The following is a 24108-nucleotide window of genomic DNA, read 5'->3' as shown; positions in this document are numbered from 1 at the left end:
GATATCACACTTCTGGGATAACTCCTTGCCAAGTCAGAAGTGAACTCTTTCTAAAAATCAGTATAAATAGGTAACATAACAGGGAAGAGCCAAGCAACTCCAAATCTTGTCTTGTATTTCTTGGTGGAACAGGAAGATTTTAAGTGAATGCATCAAGCATCTTAAAAGCTAACAACGGCTTAGCAGGTTAAATGTGAAATAGGTTTATCAGCTCAGTGTAGTGCTCTTCGTGTAATTATGTTTTTACAGCCTGGTTAGGGGATGGTATTGGAGAAGAGCTTGTGATGTCAGAGTGGGGAGGGCTTAGGAGCAGGGATGAGAGCTAATCAAGACAAGTTCAGTTTGTATTTAAAGTAAAGTCAGCGTTAGTTAAAGCAGTTTTTGACATGTTAATCTTGATGTGTTCTAAAAGCTGCCAAACACATTGCTGAGGCAGCCCCGAAGGAAGACTCATAGAGAAGGGACACACTCTTGGATGTTGATGGTGGCTTCCCTGTACCCAAAACTAAGGTCTGCACCATAGATGTAAGTATACATGAAACAAAAAATGATGGGTTTTTAATGTAAATGGTGATGAAACACCTGTTAAATAATACTGAAAGGTGCAGGATTTTTCAGATTAAATAGGAAAGACTTGCCTCACAGCAGAAACGGAGAAGATCAAAGCAAACTTGTTTGTGGCAACTTTAAGAGCAGCACTGTAGTGCACAAAGTTAGGAATAGGCAGGGTGATTTAGAGAAAGTAAAGTATGTGATTAACTCTATTCTGATTTCTCAGCAATCTGCTGTAGGTGTTCTTATGGGTAAATAGTTCTGCATATTCAGGTGGAAATACCATATTTCTTATGATATAACTTGATCATTTTAGAAATATTTAAAGATCTGTTTCACAAATGGAGGATTTTACTTTGGGAAACTTGTCCTTGCATATTCAGTATTTTTCTAGGCGGGTTTGGATTCAGATTGCATTGCTTGTTACATATGTACAAATGTTTCACTGTCTTGTCTATATGTAACAAAATAATCTTAAAAGCTAAGTGGTTGTTAATATGTTTATCTTCATCTTTATGCTCATTTATCTTTTAAAGTAAAATAGAAAAATCTCAATATTTTATAGTTATTTCCTGATGCAGTGGATTTTCCAAATCAGCGTGCAATCAGAATTAATCAAGGCCATCATCACAAGATATATTTGGCCGCTTTAGTCTGATGTACCTACATTAGACTTAGATTTACATTACATAACATAACATTACATTTACCCAGTGAAAATTTTTGGCTGTATGTGTGTAGCCATCATAACAAACCCCAGTGCTGGCAGCTTTGTGGAACACCAACATACGCAGTGGGATAATTTTTTTAGAATATCATAAGGTAATGAGGGTTTCTTACATTTTATTGTCTGGCTATGTGGGCAGAATTAGCTGTAGACTGAGAAAGGCTTGGGCACTATTACATTGTCTTTGGAGTGAAAAATTCAAGTTCCTTAGTTAGAGAACATGTGAGTTTCCAGACCTCCACAGTGCAGCAGAATACAGAAAGAGAGGAAGGCAATCCTAACTCAATTCTCTCATGGTCTGATCCTTCAAACTGGAGCTGAAGATCTTCAGTCTGATCGAGATGCTGATTTTTGAGCCTGTTCACAGGGTCAGGTGAGCAATTTCACATGCTAATCTCACAAGGGGAAGAAGTTTGTATTGTATTTTAAGACCTGTGACTTCAAACATGAATTTGGATAATAACAGTGGGTTTAGTATCTGACGTCTGTGGCATATATATGTACTCTAACATAACTGCAAATATTTTTCAAGATGAGTATGTGCTGTATTTTGCTTTGTAATAAAGAAACCTGACCTGAAATGATTGATGATGGAAACCCACATCATCTTGATTTACCTTAGTGGTGGAAGATTCATCAAATATAGGATTTTGGAAAATGCAAGGGATACTGCTGCAGTATTTAATATCCTAACTGAAAAGGGCAGGTACCAATGATTTAGTACAAATTTTCTAGATTCAAACTCTTAATCAGCCAGTTAAGTTAAAGAATTGTTAAATTAAAATAGTTTTAAATAGTCTACCTAAAATTCGTTCCTCTTTCCACTACCTGGTTACTTTTGCCACCAAGAGATTTGTCACTTGCACTGACTTTTCATATAAAAGTGAGACATAAATCCCAGTAAAATTCAACTGAAAATTCCAATTTCATTTGGAAATACCAGCCTGACCCTCCAATGATCAGAAAGGTTTCTGTCCCACAGTTTCCATCTTCAGTATTCAAAAATAAAATTAAAAAGCAACACATTTCTTTTTAATGCTTTAAAAGTAAAAATTATCAAAAAGTAAAAAATAACCAAGTTTCCTTTTAACTGATCCTGCTTTTGCCATATTTTGTAACCTCTAGGCTTCTGAAAGAGTCAAAGAAAGAGGATAATGTTTCAAGTGTCATCCCTAATTATGAAATAAATCCAGAAGGAAAACAAATTACATCATGCTTTTATCTCTGTGTATATAACTGATGTAATAGGAAGACCCATCCCTTGTAAACATCTCCCTGTGCCAGTTTGCCAGGATCCAGGGTGGGTGCACAGTGTTCTGTGAGTGCATGCACACAATGTCTCATGCATGCACACTTTTTTCATTAGTTCTTGCTTAGCTGTTGTACTTAGTTTTTTAACAGGAGTTGTTAAAGCCCTCGGAGTGATCCCAGGGGAACCTCTGGGTGCTGCCACAAACACAAATATATCTCAGCTCTGTACAGAGACCAGTCCTGCGGTCACAGCGCGGAGCTGAGGAAGGAGCCCTGGGTGCAGTTCCCACCTCAGCTGCTCTCTGTCCCAGATCCCTGTGCTCCAGTGCCACAGCAAACAGCAGGAATCCAGCTCCTTTTTCTTCCACTCTCTGTCTCTGTCACCTCATAGGCTTTGCAGGCCCTCGCTGTGTGTTTGTGCTCGGCACAAAGCATCTCCAGCAGGTTTTGCCCGTGCCTCGAGCTGAGTGCTGCCTTGGCGGCACACAGGAATAAATCTCCCCTTGCCCGCAGCCATTCCAAGGGGAACAAGATGAGCTTTTGTTATGAACCCAGCTTAGTTCCTGAAGGATTGAGTTTGCCAGCACTAAGTCTTGTCTACTTGCTGAGAACTGTGTGTTTAAATACCAGAGTGACTTGTTACTCACAATTTTACCAATCAGCTGGCTCAAGAACGGACAGATCCACGTCTCCCAGCAGTGTGAAGGCATGCAACACAAACTGCTGGCTGACACATGTAGTATAAATATAGTTATTTTCCTTTCTTTAGGGAATGTATCGTTCTCAATCCAGTTTTAGGATTACACTCTAATCTCAGTCTCTGAGCAGTCTGTGCCCACATATCTAGGATTAGAATTTAGCCCCACAGCCTCTCCAATGGCACCTTACTCCAATTAAGAAGACATATTTTATGCTCCTGTATGATGTAATGCTAACATAGGTGCTTTTTTCCTTTCCAAAACTTATTTATTTTGCTGACTGTGGATTCTGGAACAATTAAAGTCTCCAGTTTTATGACCCTTAGTATAGAATCAGAGCAAGAACCCTTGATCCTATAACTAATAACATTAAGACTATTAATAATATTGGAATATTTATCTATTGTTTTAAATAGCACCTGATTTCTCAAGCAATTAGGTCAGCTATTTCTAAAAGGAAAGCAAATGGAAATACAAATGAGATTATGTATGTCTTCATTCATATGTTTCACTCATAAGCATGAATACATGTTCATATTGCATGTTAGATTGATTTAGCTGACACAAATTTACCTGAGCATTTCAAACAATACTCAGCTTCTTCCAGTCTGTGGAGATGCTGCTGTAGTCCACTAAACATTGACCTTAAAGAATGCTAATTCCATGTGTTTGATATTAATAAAAGCAGTATTTCTAAATGAAATCTCAATGCATTTAATAAAAAAACAAGTCTTCCAAGAAGTCTACAAGTCCATATGACTAAACTGTATTTTGCCAATGCAATTGATGACAACACCTAGACTGCTATACACATTTTGAAACTGTTGCATGATTAGATTTGCAAATGCTTCTGGTTCATGAAGTTCATGTCTTGCCACTTCTCATCTAATAAATTGAGACAGAATTAGTCCTGGGTGAGTGGTTCTGCCTGCTGCCAAGAAGGGTTTGCTAAGGGTAAGACTCTAAAGGTAGAGATTAACTTGTCTTCATCCCTGTAATGTGCTGTACAGCCAGGATTTGTGCAATAGGATCAGAGCAGAGCCATATATGAATCTAACACTGGACAGCTGGTGTGTATGAATTTATATGAACCCTGATGCCAGATTTTGAGCTACTCTCAAATCCCAGCTAATAAATGTATCAGAAGTGTACTTTCCCTGTTCCCTGACAGATCCTCCTCAGCTGTAGTGGTTTCTAATATGTGAGTTGTTATGAAAATAGTATGAACCTAAACTACCCTAAATTTGACCTGCAGGTCAGAACCCCAGCTAAGTAACTGGAAAAGATATTTTTCTAAATGAAATAACATGGATTAGTCAGGTTCCTCCTGACACAGAGTTACATACTAATCTTTATATTATGTTATTAAGCTATTTATCCCACCTGATCATTTCAATACTTCACTAACAGGAAATTCAGGGGAATAAAGAAGTAATTTAATACAGATAACACACACATATAAAACATGTCCTTTAAATTAAGTTTGAACAATACAGATATTTTACCATTCAACTTGTAGAAGGAGATTAGAATTCTGGTGGAAATAACAGCTTTGTATCACAAATACCAGAGTTATTTTTATATATCTGAGAAGAAATTCAAGTTAGATAGGATTGATTGGCACACCAATAAAAAAAAACAGAATGATTTCATGAAGTAATTCCAGTGAAAACCTCAATAAGGAATCAAATCTTTTTGGCTTATGATGATTCAAAAACTGGGTCAGTGGAAGTAGTAAGCTACAGCTTTAGCGGAAGAAGATACCAGAAAACTTTTAAATCATATTATTCCATGAGTTTTTCAATACTATATCTTCTCCATGTGAAACTAAAAGACCACATTGTCTACCTTTGCAAGGATAAGTTCTTTATCTGATGCACATTGTCTGAAATGGTGATCTGTGAATCTTGGTCATCTGGTGGATAATAATTATCAGTAAATATGGATCACTTTGCTGTGGATGCTGCTGTAATCACTACCCCACATTCTGGGAAAATACCAACATTTAAAATAAAACCTCATATTTAAATAGAAGTTTTAAAGAAAGTTCTTAGAAACTACAATTTCTAAACTATAGTTTCTGTTCCATCTCTGAAAGGAGGCAGTGTGGTGAGACTGCCTGTCAACAGCCACTCTATCATCCTTCATATCCAACACAAAATCCAGACTTATTTTTGGAACTGCACAGACTACACAGAGAACACCACAGTGATACTGGTGCTACTGGTTTCTAACCACTTACTGCTGCTTGATTTTGGAGAGATGTCTGTTAGAATGGGCAGGGTATATGGGATCCCCCAGGAGGGATTTGGGCCATAACAGATGGCTCTTTTCCCACCAGGTTTTCCATGATTCTACAATTTGGAGTTACATCATATAATTTTAGTCCCTGGTGTGATTTTAGGGGGAAGTGTAGAAGTTCTAGGAAGGCCTGATGAAGAAAGTGTCTTTTATTTGTGTGTCTTTTTCCCACACAGGGACATTTCTCCAGAAAAAAAAGCACATTCACAACTTTGATTTAAACAGGAGACTGACACATTCTAACAGTTCCTAAAATGCAAAAGTGGTACAACTTGTCAGTCATCTGAGAGACAGAAACGTGTCAGTATTAAAACTCGCTATTAATTTTATTTTTTCCCTGATTTACTAGAATAAAAAGGTTAAAACTTCCTGGATTTTTTTTTTTTCCATTATGGCTATCTGAACCTCTGATGGTTTCTTTGCACCTTCATATGACAGAATCACAGAACAGTTTGGAATGAAAGAGACCTTTAAGGCCATCTAGTCCAGTGCCCCTGCAATAAGCACTGACATCTTCAGGTAGACCAGGTTTCTCCAGTCAGGTGCACCAAAGGCCAGGCTGTAAGAAGGGCTGCATGAAGTTTATCATTTCCATTCATTTTGCAGAGTATTCAATACAGAGCCTCTATCCAAGAAAGAAAAACACCTAAATGGCTCACTGAACAACATGGTATGGCAAATACCATCATCCCAGTTACCACCTATTTTTTGAGCTGCTGAAAAGTTTAGTCTAGCACTAAATCGCTTTAGTACTGAGCTTTAAAATGCTTTAGCAGCTCAGAAGCACTTTGGCAGCTCAAATGCTCTTCATGAGGCACCCAGTATCCTAAATCGCTTTAAGTCTAAAGTATCCTAAAAAAAAGGCAAATGGAAACATGTCCAGCAGCACATGTTCAGATACAAGTGTCAAGAACAAAGGCCATGGTGCTGGTCTGGGATTTGACAGATTTGTCTGCAGCCAGGAAGACCTGAATCTTGGCCAACACAGAATCCAATATTACAACACTACATTAATCTACACTTACAAATGTAAAGCACTCTTTATTTTGAGGGAACACCAGTGGTATGGTCTAAGTTTGGCCACTACTTTCAGTGTAAATGGCTGAAATGACTCGCTTGTTTACCTTTTGGTAAACTCATTTTGAGACCAAGTATCTCCCTCATGCCAAAGAAATGGTAAATGCCTTAGGCACGTGAACTAGATTGATACCTATCACTTAAATTATTTTAAACTCATCAATAGGTCAAAGGCAATAAAAGAAGTTATAAAGATAAATCTAATTTATAAATAGCTTGGGTAACAAAACACAGGACTTTGCTTTTATATGCTTTTTGGATAGGAACAGTGCTCCTGTCTTTGCATTTCCCTCACTGTTACCTCTACCAAATGCTAATTGAACTTCTGGAGCTGTAATTCTCTATCTTCAGGATGAGAACAATTCAGCATTACATTTTTTTTTTTTTTTCAGAAGACAGAAAGAATCCATAAGAGCTAAATGGGGATGGAAATTCAACTCCTTACTTAAAAAAAAATTAAGATCTAATCATTTGCTCTGCAAGTCTAGTGTGAGATGAACGTACAGATGCTCCTGCTGCTGCCTTCAGAGCCAGCCTGCTCCCTCTGCCAACTCCTCAACTCAAAGCATTTCATACAGGACAGCTGTTTGACATCCAGGCTCTGGGTTACAGGACTTGTTTTCTTTACAATTATTAATTATGTATATATTAATTACATATATTGATTTATAATTAATCTGAGTCTTACTGGTTTTATCACTGGTTTCATCACTACAAAACATAATCTTTTACCTTTTTTACTTCAATTTGGCAGCCTTAAGGGGCTCATGTTATTTGGAAGAAATAATTTCTACTATTTCTTCTCATCTGCTTCACTTAGTTTACAGTAGACACAGCTCCAAACTATTACAATTCTGAAATTAAACCAAAGACACCTGCCTTCATAAATATGAGCACATCACTGCTCTCAGACACACCAGGGGCTGAAGGCAAAGACTTGGGCTTAATTACCTCCTTTGGAGTAGGTGTTATTTTCCAGCATCCTGATTTTCCTTGCACTGTAGGATCCAAGGACACTGAACAACTCAGTGTAAGCAAGGGCAATGTTTGCATTGTCCTGAAAACGATGTTTCTACATGGAAAACACTACAACCCACAAGCACGGAAGGATCCAGCTGTGGCTGGCAGGACCACCTGCTTAGCTGGGAAACAACCTGAATAACCTTCTCTGTTTCTCACTGGTGATTGTCTTGTTCCTCTCTTTGGTGCTGCTGTTTCAGCTCTTTACCTCAGCAGAGTTGTCGCTGTTTCCCTGCAGCATGACTCCCCGGGAGCACATGAGGAAGATGTCCATCCTGGGGGAACAGGGAACACTGGAGGAAAAGCACCTGTACCGGCTGGCAGGTGGCATGGCAGCAGGAGGTGAGCAGCAAGGAACCCCACTGCACAAGTGGTTATAGCATTGCTGGCACCTACAACCCACAAGAATCAGCCAGCAGCAGATTTGATGTCTTTAAATGGTATTTCAAATTTATCTTAGGAGTAACTGCAGAAACATTTTGCTTAGGGTAATTAAAAATTAATGCAGAGGGCTCTTGGAATTCAGTATTGATGAAGAGATGCTGAGCATCTGGACGACAAGTAAATGTCACACAAGAACAAAAGCCACATCTGGACCTTATGAAGTTTTGGCTCATCATTGTAAGCTGCTTTTTTATGACAATGCAGGTTCCACCTAGTATGATTTTTTCAAAATGGAACTGTATTAGAAATGAAAACCCTCTCAGTCAGAGAACTAAACATCCATGGCTATCTTCTGCTTCATAATGTTATGTAAATTAGTATTCATTGTAATTTGTCCTTTGATACACTTGACTGAGTACATCCTATTTATTTTTACTGCAGTTTGATTGAATAAATCTACATTATTTAAACGAAGTAGTTCAGGTGGCAGTGAAAACATGTTTTCAGTTGCTGCTATTTAAAAAAAGGTGCGATTTGCTCTAGAGGAAACAAGACAACACATTTTTTTCTGGTGAGGTTATACTGCAGCCAGAATCACCTCCTAACTTACTCGTCTAACAGCAGACCTGTGTATGCTTTGTGCCAGAACTGCGGCAGCGGCAGGAGATGCTAATGAGGAACCAGCTGATGGCAGTAAACCCGCAGCTGATGGGGCCGGGCCAGCAGAGGATGCAGGCAATCCCCGCCCAGTTTGAGCCGCGACTGGTGGACAGGTACCGGACATTTTCTGTTCCAGCACTGCAGTTAATCTCTCTGTGTATGCTGTCCCTGAGGCTGTAAAGACCTTTGGTTATTCTTAACTAAATAATATCATCTGCATATCTGAATGTGGTTTTTTTTTTTCTTTTTCCTCTCAGAGATCTATTACCTTCAAGTGAAATGATGGCCTCAGCTGACCCCAGACAAATCCACATAGCATCCCACCTGGGACCCACAGTACCACAGCACCCCAACATGCCAAACCTGCTGTCCAACCGTGTCTACCCTGGCCCAGGTAACAAAGCACCCTCTGCATCCTGAAAAGCGGGACCGTGTGGATCAGAAAGCCAATTGCACCTGCTCATTTTCCATAGGTTTATTGGTAGTGTCAATAAGAGTTTATTTTCTTTTACTTAGAAAAAAGGCTCACTAAAAGGAGGCAGCCTGATCACCAGAGATTCTAAACTGTGCCAGTTTAGGTCTAAGCATGTCCATTCTAGCTTTTGTTAAATACAGTTCTCAGAGTCTTTTATGAGTTTTTTGTTCCCTCCTTTTCTTTCTGTATTTTACAAGAATTTTCACAGCCAAACAAAAGACTATAGCTAAAAAATAGCTCCTCAACAACACTTTTACACTACATTTTCCTCTTCCTCTTATATGAGCATTGGCTGCTTTATACTGATCATATTCTTTAATGTTAATACTACCACTATAATGATAATATTACCACTAATAATGATGCCACTTAATTCATGTAGGGCAAATACAAGTCCTTTTAATACAGGCTCAAAATTACGGAGCACAGCTCCAAGGGGAAGGTTGGACATGGACATCACAATGGCATTCCAGTCATGCTGCACAAAAATTTACATATTACTTTATACAAAGTGAGCTTAAGAGTGTTTCTTTGAGATGAGTGAATGTATTTTCAATGTCACATCAATACACCAAGGAAAAAACTCTGATTTCAGGTCCTTTCCCTGACTTAACATGGATCTCAAATAGGAGAGTCCCTCAAGAAGAAATGTAATTTAAAATTGCACAGCCTCCAGGCTGAAAGCAATCTTGAAGGAGCAGGTTTGCTTTGCTCAACTGATGGCTATTATTTTCTGAGTAGTTACATGTACTTCAAAGGCATAAGTCACCAAATAAAACCACCCTGCAGTCTCCTTCCTTTGTGGTTAAGGGCAGGTATTCCTAATTACAGATCTGATCCTGAAAACACCTGATGATGGACTTCATGTTCTTTCTACATATTCCCACCAAAACAATGGCAACAAATAGGATTTAACTTGAAATCCTATCACCTTCCAGGTGAAGCCCACAGTAAAAGACATATGAAGTTTTTTAAAGTGTCTCTGCATTGCTTTGGGGGTTGAGTATGTGCATGATGAAAAAGTGAATTTTAAAGATCATTTTTTTTTCCCCCCTTCCCTCTAAGGATACAGCTTTCTGCAACCAGAATCCATGGAAGCTGTGGCCAGAAGACAAGAACTGGTACAAAAGCAAAATATTGCCAGGTAATCAATAGCAAACTGCTCTGAGGTGTGTGCCAGGATTAAAGCAGCAAAGTGATCAAGATTGTTTTTCAAGTGACCCAGAGCAGCAGAGGGCCCTTGAGTATCAATTAAGGCCTGAAGCTACTGACTTTCTGCTTGCCCTATTTTGCTTTTACTCTTAAAATGATGTAACAAAAATAAACAAACTCCTTAGCTTAGTTAAGGAAAAGAACAAGCTACAGCGCAGTCCTTGAACTGTGGATCCAAACATCCTGAAGTTACAAAAGTTCAGAAATAAATTCAAACTTTTCAGCTGTGTGATATCACACACAACACTTTAAGCCTGCAGCTGGGCCCTTGGGATGAGTGGCTGTGTCTCCACCCTACCAGGATGGGCAGCTTTCCTAGTTTGACCGAAGAGTTGGAATATCAGAGTGACTGTAGAAAGTCCAGTTATTTGTAACAGTTTCAGTGTAGTCAGTAGTGGTTAAGAAACCACCCTCCCTCACAGTCACACCATTTCCACAGAGGAACTGTAACCTCAGCCATTCCTACACTGGGCTGCTCAGTGGTAGTGCCCCTCACACAGTGAGACTAAGAGCTAAGAATTGTTAAGTTCTGTATATTCATCTGAAAAGAGTCAGGATGGAAGTGTTCTGAGCTCTTAAGTCAGCAAAGCTTCATTACTGAACTCCTCCAAGCATGAGATTTGCATCAGCAACGCATTTCCTATAGCTCTTGCAACATTGCAAAAACCCTGAGAAAAGCAAGTGAAATAACTAGCAGCAGACATGGCCATCTCATACACCTACAGCCACAATAGAACTACTTCTACCTGTTCAGGCTCTTCCCCCAGCCCACCAAACATGAAAACTCCAACATGAAATAGCTCACCTACACCTTAAAAACCTTTTACCCCAGTTTTTTTCCACCCTGGCAATTTCCACTGTGTCCACACAGCTTTCTGTAGCTCAGGTCACCTTTAGGGCTGCACTTGCTCCTTTCAGCTGTTCCAGAAATCAGATGTTGACAACCTCCTGCACTTGGTGCAGCTGTGCTGCTGAGCACCTGGGCTCAAATCCTCGTTCTTCAAGGGACTCTGCCTCATCCCAAAGCTCTGTTTGCTGGTCCTGACAGGAATAAACTATCTCAGCTGGAGGAGGAGGCAGGAATGTAATGCTTTCTGCTGTTTATCAGCACTTCAAGTGCTGGGTGGGAGTAATGATAATCAGGCAAAATGTACAAGGACATGGGACATAGACAAAATACTTCCTTTGTATCTCTGAAAGCAGAAAATCAGAAAGTTGGAGGTTGTTTCAAAAATAAAAAGAAGGTAGAGAAAAAACCCTGAATGGTGTGATCAAATAATTCCTCCTCATGCCAAAAAATCTGCATAAGATAGCTTTTACCCAAACTGTTTTCCTGACAATTTTACACTCTCCTGAAGATCAGACTCTCTGTGACCTGTTATACTCATTGCAGTGTTAAGAAAGCTATCTTGATGCACTTTAAAGTGCTTTACTTCACAGGCTCTTTTCCAAAGATGCAGAAATCCCTCTGAAAGCTCCTCAAAGCTCCTCTAGGAGCTCCACCTTTCTGTTTGATCGCTGGCTTGGCTCCAGATAAAGCTGATGCCAGGAAAGGCTGGCACAGCAGAGAAAAACACAATTACTTGTATTCTCTGTATCCCACTGGCAAGCCCTCCCATCCACCATGTCAGGAGCAGGAAGCTGGCACAGACTCTGGAGCATTCATCCAGAAGGAAGGAGATCAGTTGAACACTTCCCACCAGGATCTTACCTTTTCACACTCTCAGAACCATGCTCAGGTGCCAGGCACTGTGGAGGAACTCAAGAGGTCTAACATTAGCTTACTCTGACTAGATGCAAAGGTTCCATAGATAATATCATTCTTGTTCTTTATAATTTACAATATCACTGGAATTTTGCAGGTTTTGGTAGAAGTTTCTGAGTGATAATATAAATCAGTTATTTTCTTTAGTCTTCAATCCTTAAGACTCTGGAGACTCTTTTCCAAATATGAATATAGTCCCCATGGCTGGATTGTCAATATGCAAATAACACTTTTTTTGTATGAAGTATTATCCAGAGCCGTCACATGGAAGATAAGTTTTCCTTTCTTTTAGCTTGCTATCTGTATCTGACAGCTCATTAAATACAGCCATGGTTGCCATTCCATCTGCAGCTTGTACCCTCTGACACATAGCAATGTAGGGGAGAGACAAAACAAGCAGTACTCTTGCCTATTAATTTATCTGAGTTTTATTCTGCTGCTGAAAAAAAAAAAGGGTGATGAAGGAACTGAGCTGCCCTAACTGCTCATGCTCTGTGTGTCTCTTAGAATGGAAATGGAGATGAGTGCTATTTTTCAGCAAAAGGAAATGGAGAAAGCCCATCGGAAAGGACTCCTGGGCCTGGAAGCCCCTTTCCTTTACCACGGGATGCCAGCCAGTCCCATTGCTTTCCGTGGCAGGCACAGACTCCCTGAAGGGCACCTTGCCAACGACCTGTATGTCCATCGTACCACCCTGGATGAAATCCATGGCAACACCATGCTCATGGCAAGCAGCCCGTACCCGCCAGTCACCACACTGCAAAGGGAGAGGGGACGGCGCCCAGGGAGAAGAGCTGGAAATCACAAAACTGCCGAGGGCAGTGCCAATGGCACAAAGAACCAGACAGATGACAAATCCACGGACTCTGCCTCAGCTGCAGTGGATGATGAGAAAGAAGACAAGAAAGAAGTAGAGGTGGAGACACCAAACAAACATGAGCAGAGCAAAAACCAGACTGAGCCATCTGCAGTTGCCAAGAACTGCAAAGAGTTTGAACAAGGCTTGAGAAAAAACTGTGCTACTCATGAAATTCCTGCTGAAACCACCAGCTGCAGCAACACAAATGAGAAGGAAGCCAACAGCTCCTCTGCTGCATTTGATGACAAGTACCTGTATCCTTCTGCAATCCCATTCTCAGCGTTACCATATGGATTTCCAGTGCCCAACAACCCATTGCTACCTTCAGGTTTGAGTGGCATATTTAAATAATCTGGTTTTATTGATTTGGTGTCCTGATTCTTTCCTCTGTTTTAAGTGACTTTTTGGTATAGTAGAGTCACTGCAACTAAAAGTAGAATTCTAATGCTGAAAATACTAATATCTATATTCTTGTTTTAAAAAGGAATTTCAATTAAAATAAACAAAATTGCTGAATGAAGTTGTGAGTTAGCCTCTCTCTTCAGCCCACAACTTTTCTAAATGTCCTAACTCACAGTAGGCACTATGGACTAGCAAATGCTTGGATCTGTTCTACTGAAATATTAGTCAAATTAAAGTAACAGCAAAGTCTAAATAAGAAAAAGCATTGAATAATGCACTCATTAAAGGAAGTCCTGCAGCATGATTTGTATGTGTAGTGACTGGCAGGTACAGTGCCAACAGTAAACAAAAGAAACCACAAAAAAAACCCTTTCAGAACCAGGTTCTGCTATTACCTGGTGATTTTGTGTCTAGGACTCCTGTATCTGCAAGTGACTGCACCCTGCTGTTAATATATTAGGTTCTGTAAAGGTGTAAAAATTCTCATGACAACAATCATTTCCTCTTGATTTGCCAGCAAAATTCTAGCAAGATAACCTCTGTGTTTCCTCCTCAAAGGAGCTCATGGCCTGATCCTGAATGGAGAAGACATTTCTTCCATTGAAGACATTCGCAAGTGGACAGTTGATGATGTGCACAACTTCATTGTCAGCCTCCCAGGCTGCTCAGATTATGCCCAGGTGATTATAAACATTCATCACATTTTCAGGTCCTTAGGATGATCTAGATTTAAATGTCAGCAAACAAATGTAAATGTGGGAGGGCAGTTGATTGTCCCAAAATTACAAGTACAATAGTAGTTTTCTTTGTGCAGTTAGGAGATAAATACAAAGATAAACCAGTAAAATTATTTCTTCTTTTTATTGTTTATGCCTCAGGGTTAAGCATGAAAAATAACAATCAAAGTCTATTTTAGCACACTATGATGTGTTTTATCATTTCATCAGATATTTAAAGACCATGCTATCGATGGAGAAACCCTTCCACTGCTAACAGAGGAACATCTCCTGGATACAATGGGATTAAAACTCGGACCAGCATTGAAAATCCGCTCTCAGGTATGATCATAAAATATATGCCAAGATGGTGACTCACAGAGACATGAAAGTGCCAGAAGATGAGAGGAGGGAATTTTTCCAAACTAAAAAGCACTTTTTTTTTCACTGGTAAGGTAACTGCCACAATATCTGGAGAAAATAAATTACTCCAACAGAGTTTCCTTTTGCTTCCCTGTATGTTACCATGGCACACAGGGAGACAGTAAGAAATATGACCAAACATTTTTTCAGGAACAGACTGTCCCTCTCTGCAGTTTTCTGTCCTTAATTTCATCCACTAATATCAACTCTCTGTGTGTTTCTGTTGTTGCTGGTTCTTTTCCTTTTCTTTAACCCCTTGTACTCTCTCACTCTCCCTCATTCCAACCACCTTCCCCACTTCTGGCAGGCAGTTTGCCTCCCCCCTGTCCCTGGGTGTTGCTGCACCTCAGGAGCAGGAGGATCCTGCTGTCGAGACCAACAGTCCCAAGCTGGGTATTGACCACTACTTCCACAACCTGGGCCTAGAAAAATATAAGAGAGTGAAAATGGAAAATATTTATTTCACAAGAATGTGATAACCTTTTCAGATATCTGGGATGTCCCTGGTGTTGCTGCACCAGAGTCAGGCTTGATGTTTAATGGCTTTAACAGCAAGAAGTCATTGCTGCAATTGTGCCTTTGTCTTTAAAGGTGTCCCGACGCCTGGGCAACGTGTTCTACATGATGAATGTCCCTCTGTCCATGCCCCTGCCTCCTGCTCCAGGGAAACCCTCGGAGCAGCCCTCTGACATGGCCTCCCCCCTGCACTGCAACAGCAGTGGTGACACCCTGGACAGTCCCTGCTCCCAGGACCCAGAAACCTCCCAAGCAGTGGAACAGATTGCTTCAGAAAGCAGGGAAAATCCATGTGACACAGCTGGATCCCAGGCTGAGTTCCAGATGATTGCTTTCCAGAAAACTTGAGCTAAGTCCAGGACATGACACGTTTTTAATAATCCAGGAACCTCAAGTTACAAAGTGTTTGAGAAGAAGCTACAGCCTGAAACCTTTGTAAGGCTGGGACTGAAGGAAATAAGCTGCCAATGCAGCATGAGGAATTGGTATATCTGAAAGGCATTCAGAAATGCAGCTACAGGTTAGTGCAATTACTTTCAAGTGCAATTCATTGAAAAGAATACCAGTAGAGTTAACAGGTAAATTGAACTTTTCACTGAAGTCCCAGATTATCACTGAAAGCTGTCAGAGACTCAGAGTGCTCTGTATGTCTTACAGTGTGTTCCAGTGGTCAGCTGAGAAACTACATGGAAAAGTCACAGCTTCCAAACATAGTTGACTTCTGCTTCTCCTGAATAAAATTTATACAGAACATTCACAGGGAATTAATTGGGACAGTATGGAACTGCCTACAGGATATGGAGAAATATACCCCAGACTTGGCAATTTGAGTTAATCCATTGCTACTCCAGAACTAAGTCTAAGTGCCTGGCAAGGGTATACAGCTTATAAAGATACACAGATTGAACATGAAAATACCATGTGTGACAGCAGTTTTAATTATTCCAAGGCATTCTTATCACCAGGGCTGGAATTTGCATTTCGTGACTGCAAGCTGAGTTGAGTCACCAGCCTCTGCCACGAAGGCCAGTCACTGGGACAGTGACATTCCCTGCAGGCAGCAGGCTCAAAGCCACCTGGTTCCTGGCAGCCTCTGCCAGAACACCCTTCCCATCAGCTCACCTGGGCAAGCCGTGGAAAGCCCTTCCCTCAGCAGCATGTTCAGTGTTCTTCACTTTGGGAGAGACCATCAGTTTAGCCTGAGAGCCCCCTTTCCTCTGGAAAAATATGGTTTCCCCTCACTTTTGCTGCTACTGAGTCATTATCTCACAGCAAACAAGGACGTGAAATAGAGCTTTTAGCTAAGAACAAATCCCCAGGATTTACTATGACTCCTGTGTGACTTATCCTTCCTCCCTTTTTAGGGATTTGGTCTTACACTGGTTTTCCACGCAGACTTTGGAAGTCAGTACAATTCCACTCTCCTCCCTCAAGAACTCTTCTTTACTCCAAAGGACACACAAATATCTTTGACAAAATCAAGTTCTGTAAATTGAGGGTTGATAGATTGTGGACCTGCTCTATGTTGCTACTTTAGATTCTTTCCCTTTAGTTTAGTTTGCATGGCCCCAAGAACTGAAATCCTGAGAGGTATGAAGCTGTTTAGGTGGCTAAACACAAGGAGGGGAAGTATTTCCATATTCTACTATTTTACTTTAGTGAGAGATAAATTGTTTTATGTCTTTGATATATTTCTGCACTAGGCAATGTGTGATTAGATGTTTGCAACAGCAACCCCAGATGTCCATCTTACCATACTGTCCAAATTTTGCAGCCTTTGGAAAAATGGAAAATATCTACATTATTTTTAGCACATGAAACAATTTCTAACTTATCCGTTGTACAATTGACAATCATGTTGAAAGTTTCACTTATCTGATTAAACAGAGTTAATAACTTAGTTTTCTAATGGCATCCTACCTCATCTCTGTGTGAAATATTCTACTCAATCCACATGAGACCTCCACCCTGGCAGAAGAATCTCTGGCACTGTTCAGGGGATCCAGGCCACGAGATGTCGCTGCAAAGCCACTCGGTCACCTGCAGTCCCTCCGAAGGGAAACGCAGCACACCTGAAGTACCGGGGGCATGTTAAGGGCGAGGATACGAAGAAACTTTACTTGTTTTTCTAAAGTAACAGCAGAAAACCTTGACTTCAAGTTCCACATACCAGGGAGGAAGGACTGAAAAGTCGTTCGGGAGAGTGTGATTATTTTTGTAAATGGGTCAGTCACGAACAATTCCAAAAGCTGAGAAAGTTGGGATGCAAATTTTGCAGTCTTCTATTACTTCTGCAATTAAAAAAAAGCCCCACCAAACATACCATTCTTTACTCATACTGGGCTCTTCTTCCCAAAATGACAAAAGGAATTATTTCATAGCTTCCTGTACTGGGGGAGATGTGCTGCAGCAGCCACAATGCAATAAGCCCTGAATGGTAAAAAGCTGTGTAGTGAAATAGGAAGGAAAAGGATTTACCTAAACAGACATAATAGGTTCTATTTCTAATGGAGGAAATACCACTGGTAATGAATGTTTCCTACAAATGCTACAGAGAAAATTAAAATAAAATGTAAAAATAATTTTAAAATACACAGAATGAGTAGACAGACCAATATTTCCGGAGACTGATACGTTTTCAGGAATTGTGTTTATATGTAAACATTGAGGACCTACTGGTTCTCAAGTTCTTTTTGGACATTTATTGTTTATTCCAGCTGCAAGGAGGTTCAGGTAGCAATCACAAGTACCTATGAAAGCTGGCAAAACTCTGCTTCCCAATAACTTTCTGGTGCCTGTGCCACCACTGCATTCATTTTTTCTGCAATGCGACTAAAATCACAATGGGATACAGATGATGTGTTTTAATACATGTTGCATCATTGGAAATGTTTCATTTAACATCTATTACTGTATTAGTCCGTAGCAGTGGTGCAGTTAATGAAGAAGGGAATGTTTTTGATGAGGTGTTGTAGAAGTTCCTGATTTTGTCTGTATCTACACTAAATGTGTGGGCTCCTAGGGACAGAGACTTCCATTTTTAATTTTTTTCTTTCAATAGGGCCAGTGTTAAAGATTAATGAAAAGGTACAACAAACACATGGCAAAACGGTTCTGTATCATAAGTAACAGATTAGGAAAGTATTAAAGAGGAAGAAATTGCTTGTCCTTCCTACAACAACCTGGGTTTCTGGCCTCATGTAAGCTGCAGATGATGATGATGATGATGATGTGGAATACAAACTCACATGGACCTCTCTGATCAAATCATGGGTGACTCTCTGATCAATTTCCTATGTGAAGAATCTCTAAAAAATGCTATAAACATACAGAAGTCATGCAGAATTCCCACTAGGCCCAAGTCAGGAAGTCACTTTAATCCAGGACACAAATAAAAGAACAGGCACATAAGTTCACAAGATGATGATATTTCAAACTGAGCCATACCCATGCCACCAGCTACTTTATAAAAGTTTATATTCTAAGATCTTATACAATTGTGAATCCGCCACAGAACAGAATGTTAAATTAGCCTTTGAGTGTAAAAACAGGGGGAAAAAAACTGCTCTGGTTTTTAAAATCACCTCTGCCATTTAAACTCTCTAGAAATTTCTCATATGTTCAACTTTCCAATTACCCTTGTACAATGCTTATTGGTTGTGCAGTGTTTTGAGTCACCTTCAACATCAGAAACTTTATAGAAAATCATCCAAAAGTAGATAGAGCTCTTGTTTTGGTACCTTGCCATGGTAATGTTCTACCTAAGTCCTTTATTATTCACTGGAAAATAACAAGTCTACTTTATGAGGTTGAGTGTTCATAGAATTACAGAATGGTTTGAGTTGAAAGGGACCTTAAAGATCATCCAGTTCCAAACCCCTGTGTTCATCAGGGTTCAGCTACCTCTCATGGTTGGTTTTGATTAGCTCTTCATGCTATAATAAATAGCTGTAGCTTTATTGCTATGGCAATTTCAGTATAATAATACATGCTATATGGAGAGAAAAGCTCACCTCTCCTTTCTCATTTGTTTAGGCTTTGGGGGGTTATTGCAGTTCCCAAGCTGCTTGCTTTCTTTGGGAAGGCTTTGCTCCTCCTATCACCTGTACTGAGGACACAAGAACTACTCTGTTGATTTGACCCTTATGCTGTCCTTTCGTTTGTCCCATTCCCAAGTATACCCAAGTCTGTTTTTTCCCAGACAGATATTAGTTCTGCCACTATCCCCACACTCTTCTTGAACCACCAATTTCCCTGTGGGTAAGGATGCAAATCTTTAATTCAGCCCAGAGTAAAGAAGAACCTGTTCTCTGTGTAATATGGAGAATGATGCAGTATTTTCCCCTATAGCACAGCAAAGACATGAATAGACATTTTGATTTATCAAAATTTAAAACCACATATAGAATCTGTGTGTGTGAATTACTGACATAAAGATCAACCAACTAAAATGGCAAAACAGAAAAAGTACTGCTGACCAGGGAAAAAAAGAAAGCACCAAACCGACCTGATTCTTTGCTGCAGCCTTGGCTCATCAGCCAATCTTTGCTGATTATCTTTCAGTTCCAAGATTCCAACAGCTTTGCTAGAGGAGCACTGTGCAGCTGGGATCTGTGGAACTCCAGCAGTCCCTGAACACTCTGCACTGGAAGATGGTCTGTAAAGCACTGTCTGGCTTCTGGTTCAACCTGTTAAATGGAGGGATGTAAACTCAAGACTTGCATCCTTACATAAAAAAATATTTTTAACTCAAACATTTGTAGTCATAACAACAAATTTATGTTATAAAACAATAAAAGGTTTTATTAGATTTTTTTTATGCTATACCTTAAATATTATAATTCTTAGTGTCCCCTCCTGCCACTGGCAAAAGCAGAGATATAAGCAAGCCTTTTTATACAGACTTTTCCCCAAAACCTCAGTTGGTTCTTCCAGAAAATGTATTGATGTATTTTTCATTTCTGTGTCCATATACATCCTCACTGACTCCAGCATGGTCTGATTGACAGTGGTCTTTAGAAAGAGCTGATGTGCCAGCCCATATCAGGAAAGATGTATCCAGTTGCTGCTTAAATGAAATTATATTCTTACAAGGAACAAAGCTGTTATTAGAATTAGGTGCAAATAATTAAAGAAGAAGCAACAAAATTAGTTTTTAATTAAATTAGGATTTTTGCCAGCTACATGTCTCTAATAATTCTAGGTTGCATAGAAATGAAAAGAGTGGAAGTATTTAAGAACTTTCTTAGTGAAAGATAATTTTGGAGATTTGTCTAATAAACCTTTGTTGTTCTGCTAAATTAAAAGCTAAGTGGCTAACTAAATATTTATAAGCTTTTGAGATGGAAGTGACTCAGGATATGTCTACATTGGAATATGTTTCTGAGTTATGACTCATGTATTTGTAGGTGGATTTTATCTGAACCTTTCTTGACAATATGTGATGCTGTGCAGTACAAGGCCCATGTTCTTTATATTCTGAGCCCATTCAGTGTTGAAGCTGACTGGATGAAAAGGGAGGTCACTCCAGAGCCCACAGTGTGCTACCATCTGTAGATAATTGAGGAAATGGCTCCTAACGTATTGCTGGGGAATTGCCTTCCTTCCTTCCTTCCTTCCTTCCTTCCTTCCTTCCTTCCTTCCTTCCTTCCTTCCTTCCTTCCTTCCTTCCTTCCTTCCTTCCTTCCTTCCTTCCTTCCTTCCTTCCTTCCTTCCTTCCTTCCTTCCTTCCTTCCTTCCTTCCTTCCTTCCTTCCTTCCTTCCTTCCTTCCTTCCTTCCTTCCTTCCTTCCTTCCTTCCTTCCTTCCTTCCTTCCTTCCTTCCTTCCTTCCTTCCTTCCTTCCTTCCTTCCTTCCTTCCTTCCTTCCTTCCTTCCTTCCTTCCTTCCTTCCTTCCTTCCTTCCTTCCTTCCTTCCTTCCTTCCTTCCTTCCTTCCTTCCTTCCTTCCTTCCTTCCTTCCTTCCTTCCTTCCTTCCTTCCTTCCTTCCTTCCTTCCTTCCTTCCTTCCTTCCTTCCTTCCTTCCTTCCTTCCTTCCTTCCTTCCTTCCTTCCTTCCTTCCTCCCTCCCTCCCTCCCTCCCTCCCTCCCTCCCTCCCTCCCTCCCTCCCTCCCTCCCTCCCTCCCTCCCTCCCTTCAGAACTGACATTTGCTCTGACTTTGAGTGTCTCCCCAGTCTGTTTTGCAGAAGGACCTGTGACTCCCCAGGTAGTACTGTTATTGCCAGTAATTCCACTGCCAGCATGTGGCCTTTCTTTCTGGTGTAGCTGTAGCTGTGGTAACCCCACAGCATTTTCTGGATCCAGGATGATTGAACCCAAAGTAATCAGACATACGGTACAAAGGCAAATAAATTGACAGGAATAAGTGAATATAAGAGTATAAGAAAATACATACCACAAAGAGTAAACCACCTAACTCAGTGTCCCAACCAGGAGCCAAGAGAAGCATCCTAAATCAGAGCACAGGAACAAAGCAATAATAAATTCTGGATAATTCCTTTATTTCCAGGGTCCTACCTCACAGACAAACTGAGGTGATATCTATATGTAATGATAGTTCATGATATAGTTCATTCTTTGTTCCATCAATGTATCCAGCTGGTTTTTGAGCCAAGCTTCTAGCATCTAATACTGCTGTATTAGATCACACAGCTGGAGTAAAGAAGAAGGAAAAGAAGTTAATGAAATGCTGTTGGTTTGGCTTCAGTTGAAAGAGGAAACCACTCCACTTGTATGCAACATCCTTCTCAACAGTAATTCTGAATCTACAATAATCACAATGGCACCACCTGACCCTTTATGGACTATGTCTTCAGTGCCTGGTTCTGCAAAGCTTCTTTTTGCCTGCCCCACAGCTCACAGACACTAACCTTACACACAAGCTGTTTGAACCTTCACTTCCACTCCATGGCTTTCTTGGAATTCAGCCACTTGCTTCTCCCCTGCTCTGCGATTCTGATGACTGAGAATAAACTTGTTCCATGTGCAACACAGTCATGATTTGCTCTCCAGAGTGGTAGGAATTCACCATCCAGTGTCTTATACATTCCTTTGCTCATTTTCCATCCCTTAGTACTTTCTTAGAGACATGCTTGAAGTGATGGGTTTGCTTCCTGTGCTGCTCCATGCCCAGCTGTCCTGGGAAGAGATCCTGAAATTAAGTGTTTCACAAAGACAAAATTTCTGTAGGAAACACCCCCCCCAAAAAAAAAAAAAAAAAGACATTAACCAGATATCCAAGGTGCTTTGCTGGCAGCAAATAGCTTGAGGTACTGCAGATAACATACCATGCCACAAAAAAACCCTGCGAAATGAAGAGCTGAGCATTAAATGTGGGTTTGTGAATCAGCAATAGATTCAAAGAGACAGAGGGCATAGAGGACCTAAGACCTTAAAAGAGCTTGAAAGCAGAAGTATGAAGGATGATGACCCATCAGGAGGTGATTGCACCCTTCAGGAGGAGGCCAGAGCACATCTCCCATGAAGTAGGGAGAGTTTCACAGCTCAAGCTCAACTTGTGCCTGTGCAGGGACAGCAGAGGGGTCAGAGCTGTACCATGCCAAAGCCCCTTACTGCAGCCATTGTGTGTTATTAGCAATCTGTAAGTTACAGATGGCTGAAACTTCTGCAAGAAAGCCTCTATGTCAGATGTGCTTTTATGTTACTGTAAGTCAAGCACATGAAATAACTGTTAAAATTATTGCCAACTTAAAGCATATATTTTTTAATAAACGCAGTCTGCCTGCTTTTTACGAGGCATTGTTTTATTGTAACCATAAAAACTTCAATTCCCTCTACCTAGAAGTTCATCTTTTGAATTACACTTTTCTAGTTCACTCACTCTGCAGTCAGTCAGCTTAATTTGTAACTTGTATAGATTTTCTGCCCAGCAACAGCAATAGGAAAACATTCAACAGAAAAAGATGTCGTACCAGAAAGAGCAGAAACCCAGAACTGAAACTCAGGGCAGAATACGCTGCTGGAAGTATTTTTAGGTTCTTAATTGCCCAGTTTTCTATCTGAGAGTTCCAAATCATAGGAACAGAAAGGGGCAACTAGATTTGAGGGAACTGGACAAGACAATGCAGCACTGCACACTTTTTCATGCCAAACTGCCAGGGTGTGGATTGGAAACACAGAGCCATAATAAATTATTATACGCTTTGCTAACTCCGGTGACCTCATAGCACAAGTATGTGGGACAACCTCTGGCAAAAGTCCCTTCTGCTTTATATATGTTGCTTTCTGAATCTAATTCTGTAGGTATATGAGGTCTGAGCAATGAGTCTGTTTAAATAAATACCAGTTAACAAAGATGCTGTATTGAGTATCTTTAAGGCCTTACATCCTATTTCAGTGTATTAAAACTTGAACACAGACTTTTACAGCCAGAGCTGGAGCAAGGTCAAGGGCTGGTCAAAGGCTGAGGGGGGAGAGGGGCTGAGGGGCTCTTTTCAGGGGTGCCCTGTGACAGGACAAGGAGCAATGGCCATAAAGTAAAACACAAGAAGTTCCACCTCAACATGAGGATTAATTCCTTCACATTGAGGGTGGCAGAGCACTCGAACAGGCTGTCCACGTAGTTTGTGGAGTCTGCCTCCGTAGAGACATTCCAAACTCACCTGGACATGTTCCTGTGTCACCTGCTCTGGGTGACTGTGCCTTGGCAGGGGAGTTGGACTGGATGATCTCCAGGGTTCCCTTCCGGCTCTAACAATCCTGTGATTCTGTGAAGGGAGGGCAGTGAGGGGCAGTCGGTGAGGGGCTGAGGGGCTGAGGAACCGAGGCGAGGTGGGGCGGGCTGAGGGGCTGAGGGAGGTAGTGGAGGGCTGAGGCGAGATGAAGAGAATGAGGGACCGAGGCGGGTTGAGGGGGACTGAGGGACCGAATCAGGGCGGTGATAGACCAAGGCACTGAGGCGGATAAGGCGCTGAGGGACCGGGGTGGGATAAGGCGTTGAAAGGCGACAGTGGGGAACCGAGATGTCTCGGTGACGGACTGCAGCGGGTCGCTGAGGCACTGAGGGACGGCGAGGGGACGGCGAGGGGACGGCCAGGGACCGCGGCGGCCGC

At 40.8% G+C, this 24108-nt stretch overlaps 1 protein-coding gene and 1 long non-coding RNA gene across 2 annotated transcripts; one reads left to right on the top strand and one right to left on the bottom strand.

The window, feature by feature from the left end:
* The first annotated feature begins 7865 nt into the window (after nt 1–7865).
* On the top strand, nt 7866–15645 carry SAMD7 (sterile alpha motif domain containing 7). Its single transcript, XM_058844287.1, has 8 exons — nt 7866–7968; nt 8657–8783; nt 8928–9064; nt 10211–10289; nt 12630–13309; nt 13942–14063; nt 14331–14441; nt 15114–15645. Exons 1-8 carry the CDS (start codon nt 7866–7868, stop codon nt 15384–15386), a joined length of 1632 nt encoding a protein of 543 aa, XP_058700270.1. The 3' UTR covers nt 15387–15645.
* Nucleotides 15646–18435: 2790 nt separating this feature from the next.
* LOC131581567 (uncharacterized) lies at nt 18436–24072 on the bottom strand. The gene is made up of 3 exons (XR_009278112.1): nt 23659–24072; nt 21432–22187; nt 18436–19726 (listed from the first exon to the last, which is right to left on the bottom strand). It is a non-coding gene; the product is annotated as an uncharacterized LOC131581567 (long non-coding RNA).
* Nucleotides 24073–24108: the final 36 nt, after the last annotated feature.

Source organism: Poecile atricapillus, chromosome 8 (assembly GCF_030490865.1).
Source record: "Poecile atricapillus isolate bPoeAtr1 chromosome 8, bPoeAtr1.hap1, whole genome shotgun sequence".
Lineage (NCBI taxonomy): Eukaryota > Metazoa > Chordata > Aves > Passeriformes > Paridae > Poecile > Poecile atricapillus.
The sequence above is the reverse complement of the archived record's forward strand: the minus strand, read 5'-3'. Positions and strand labels throughout refer to the sequence as shown.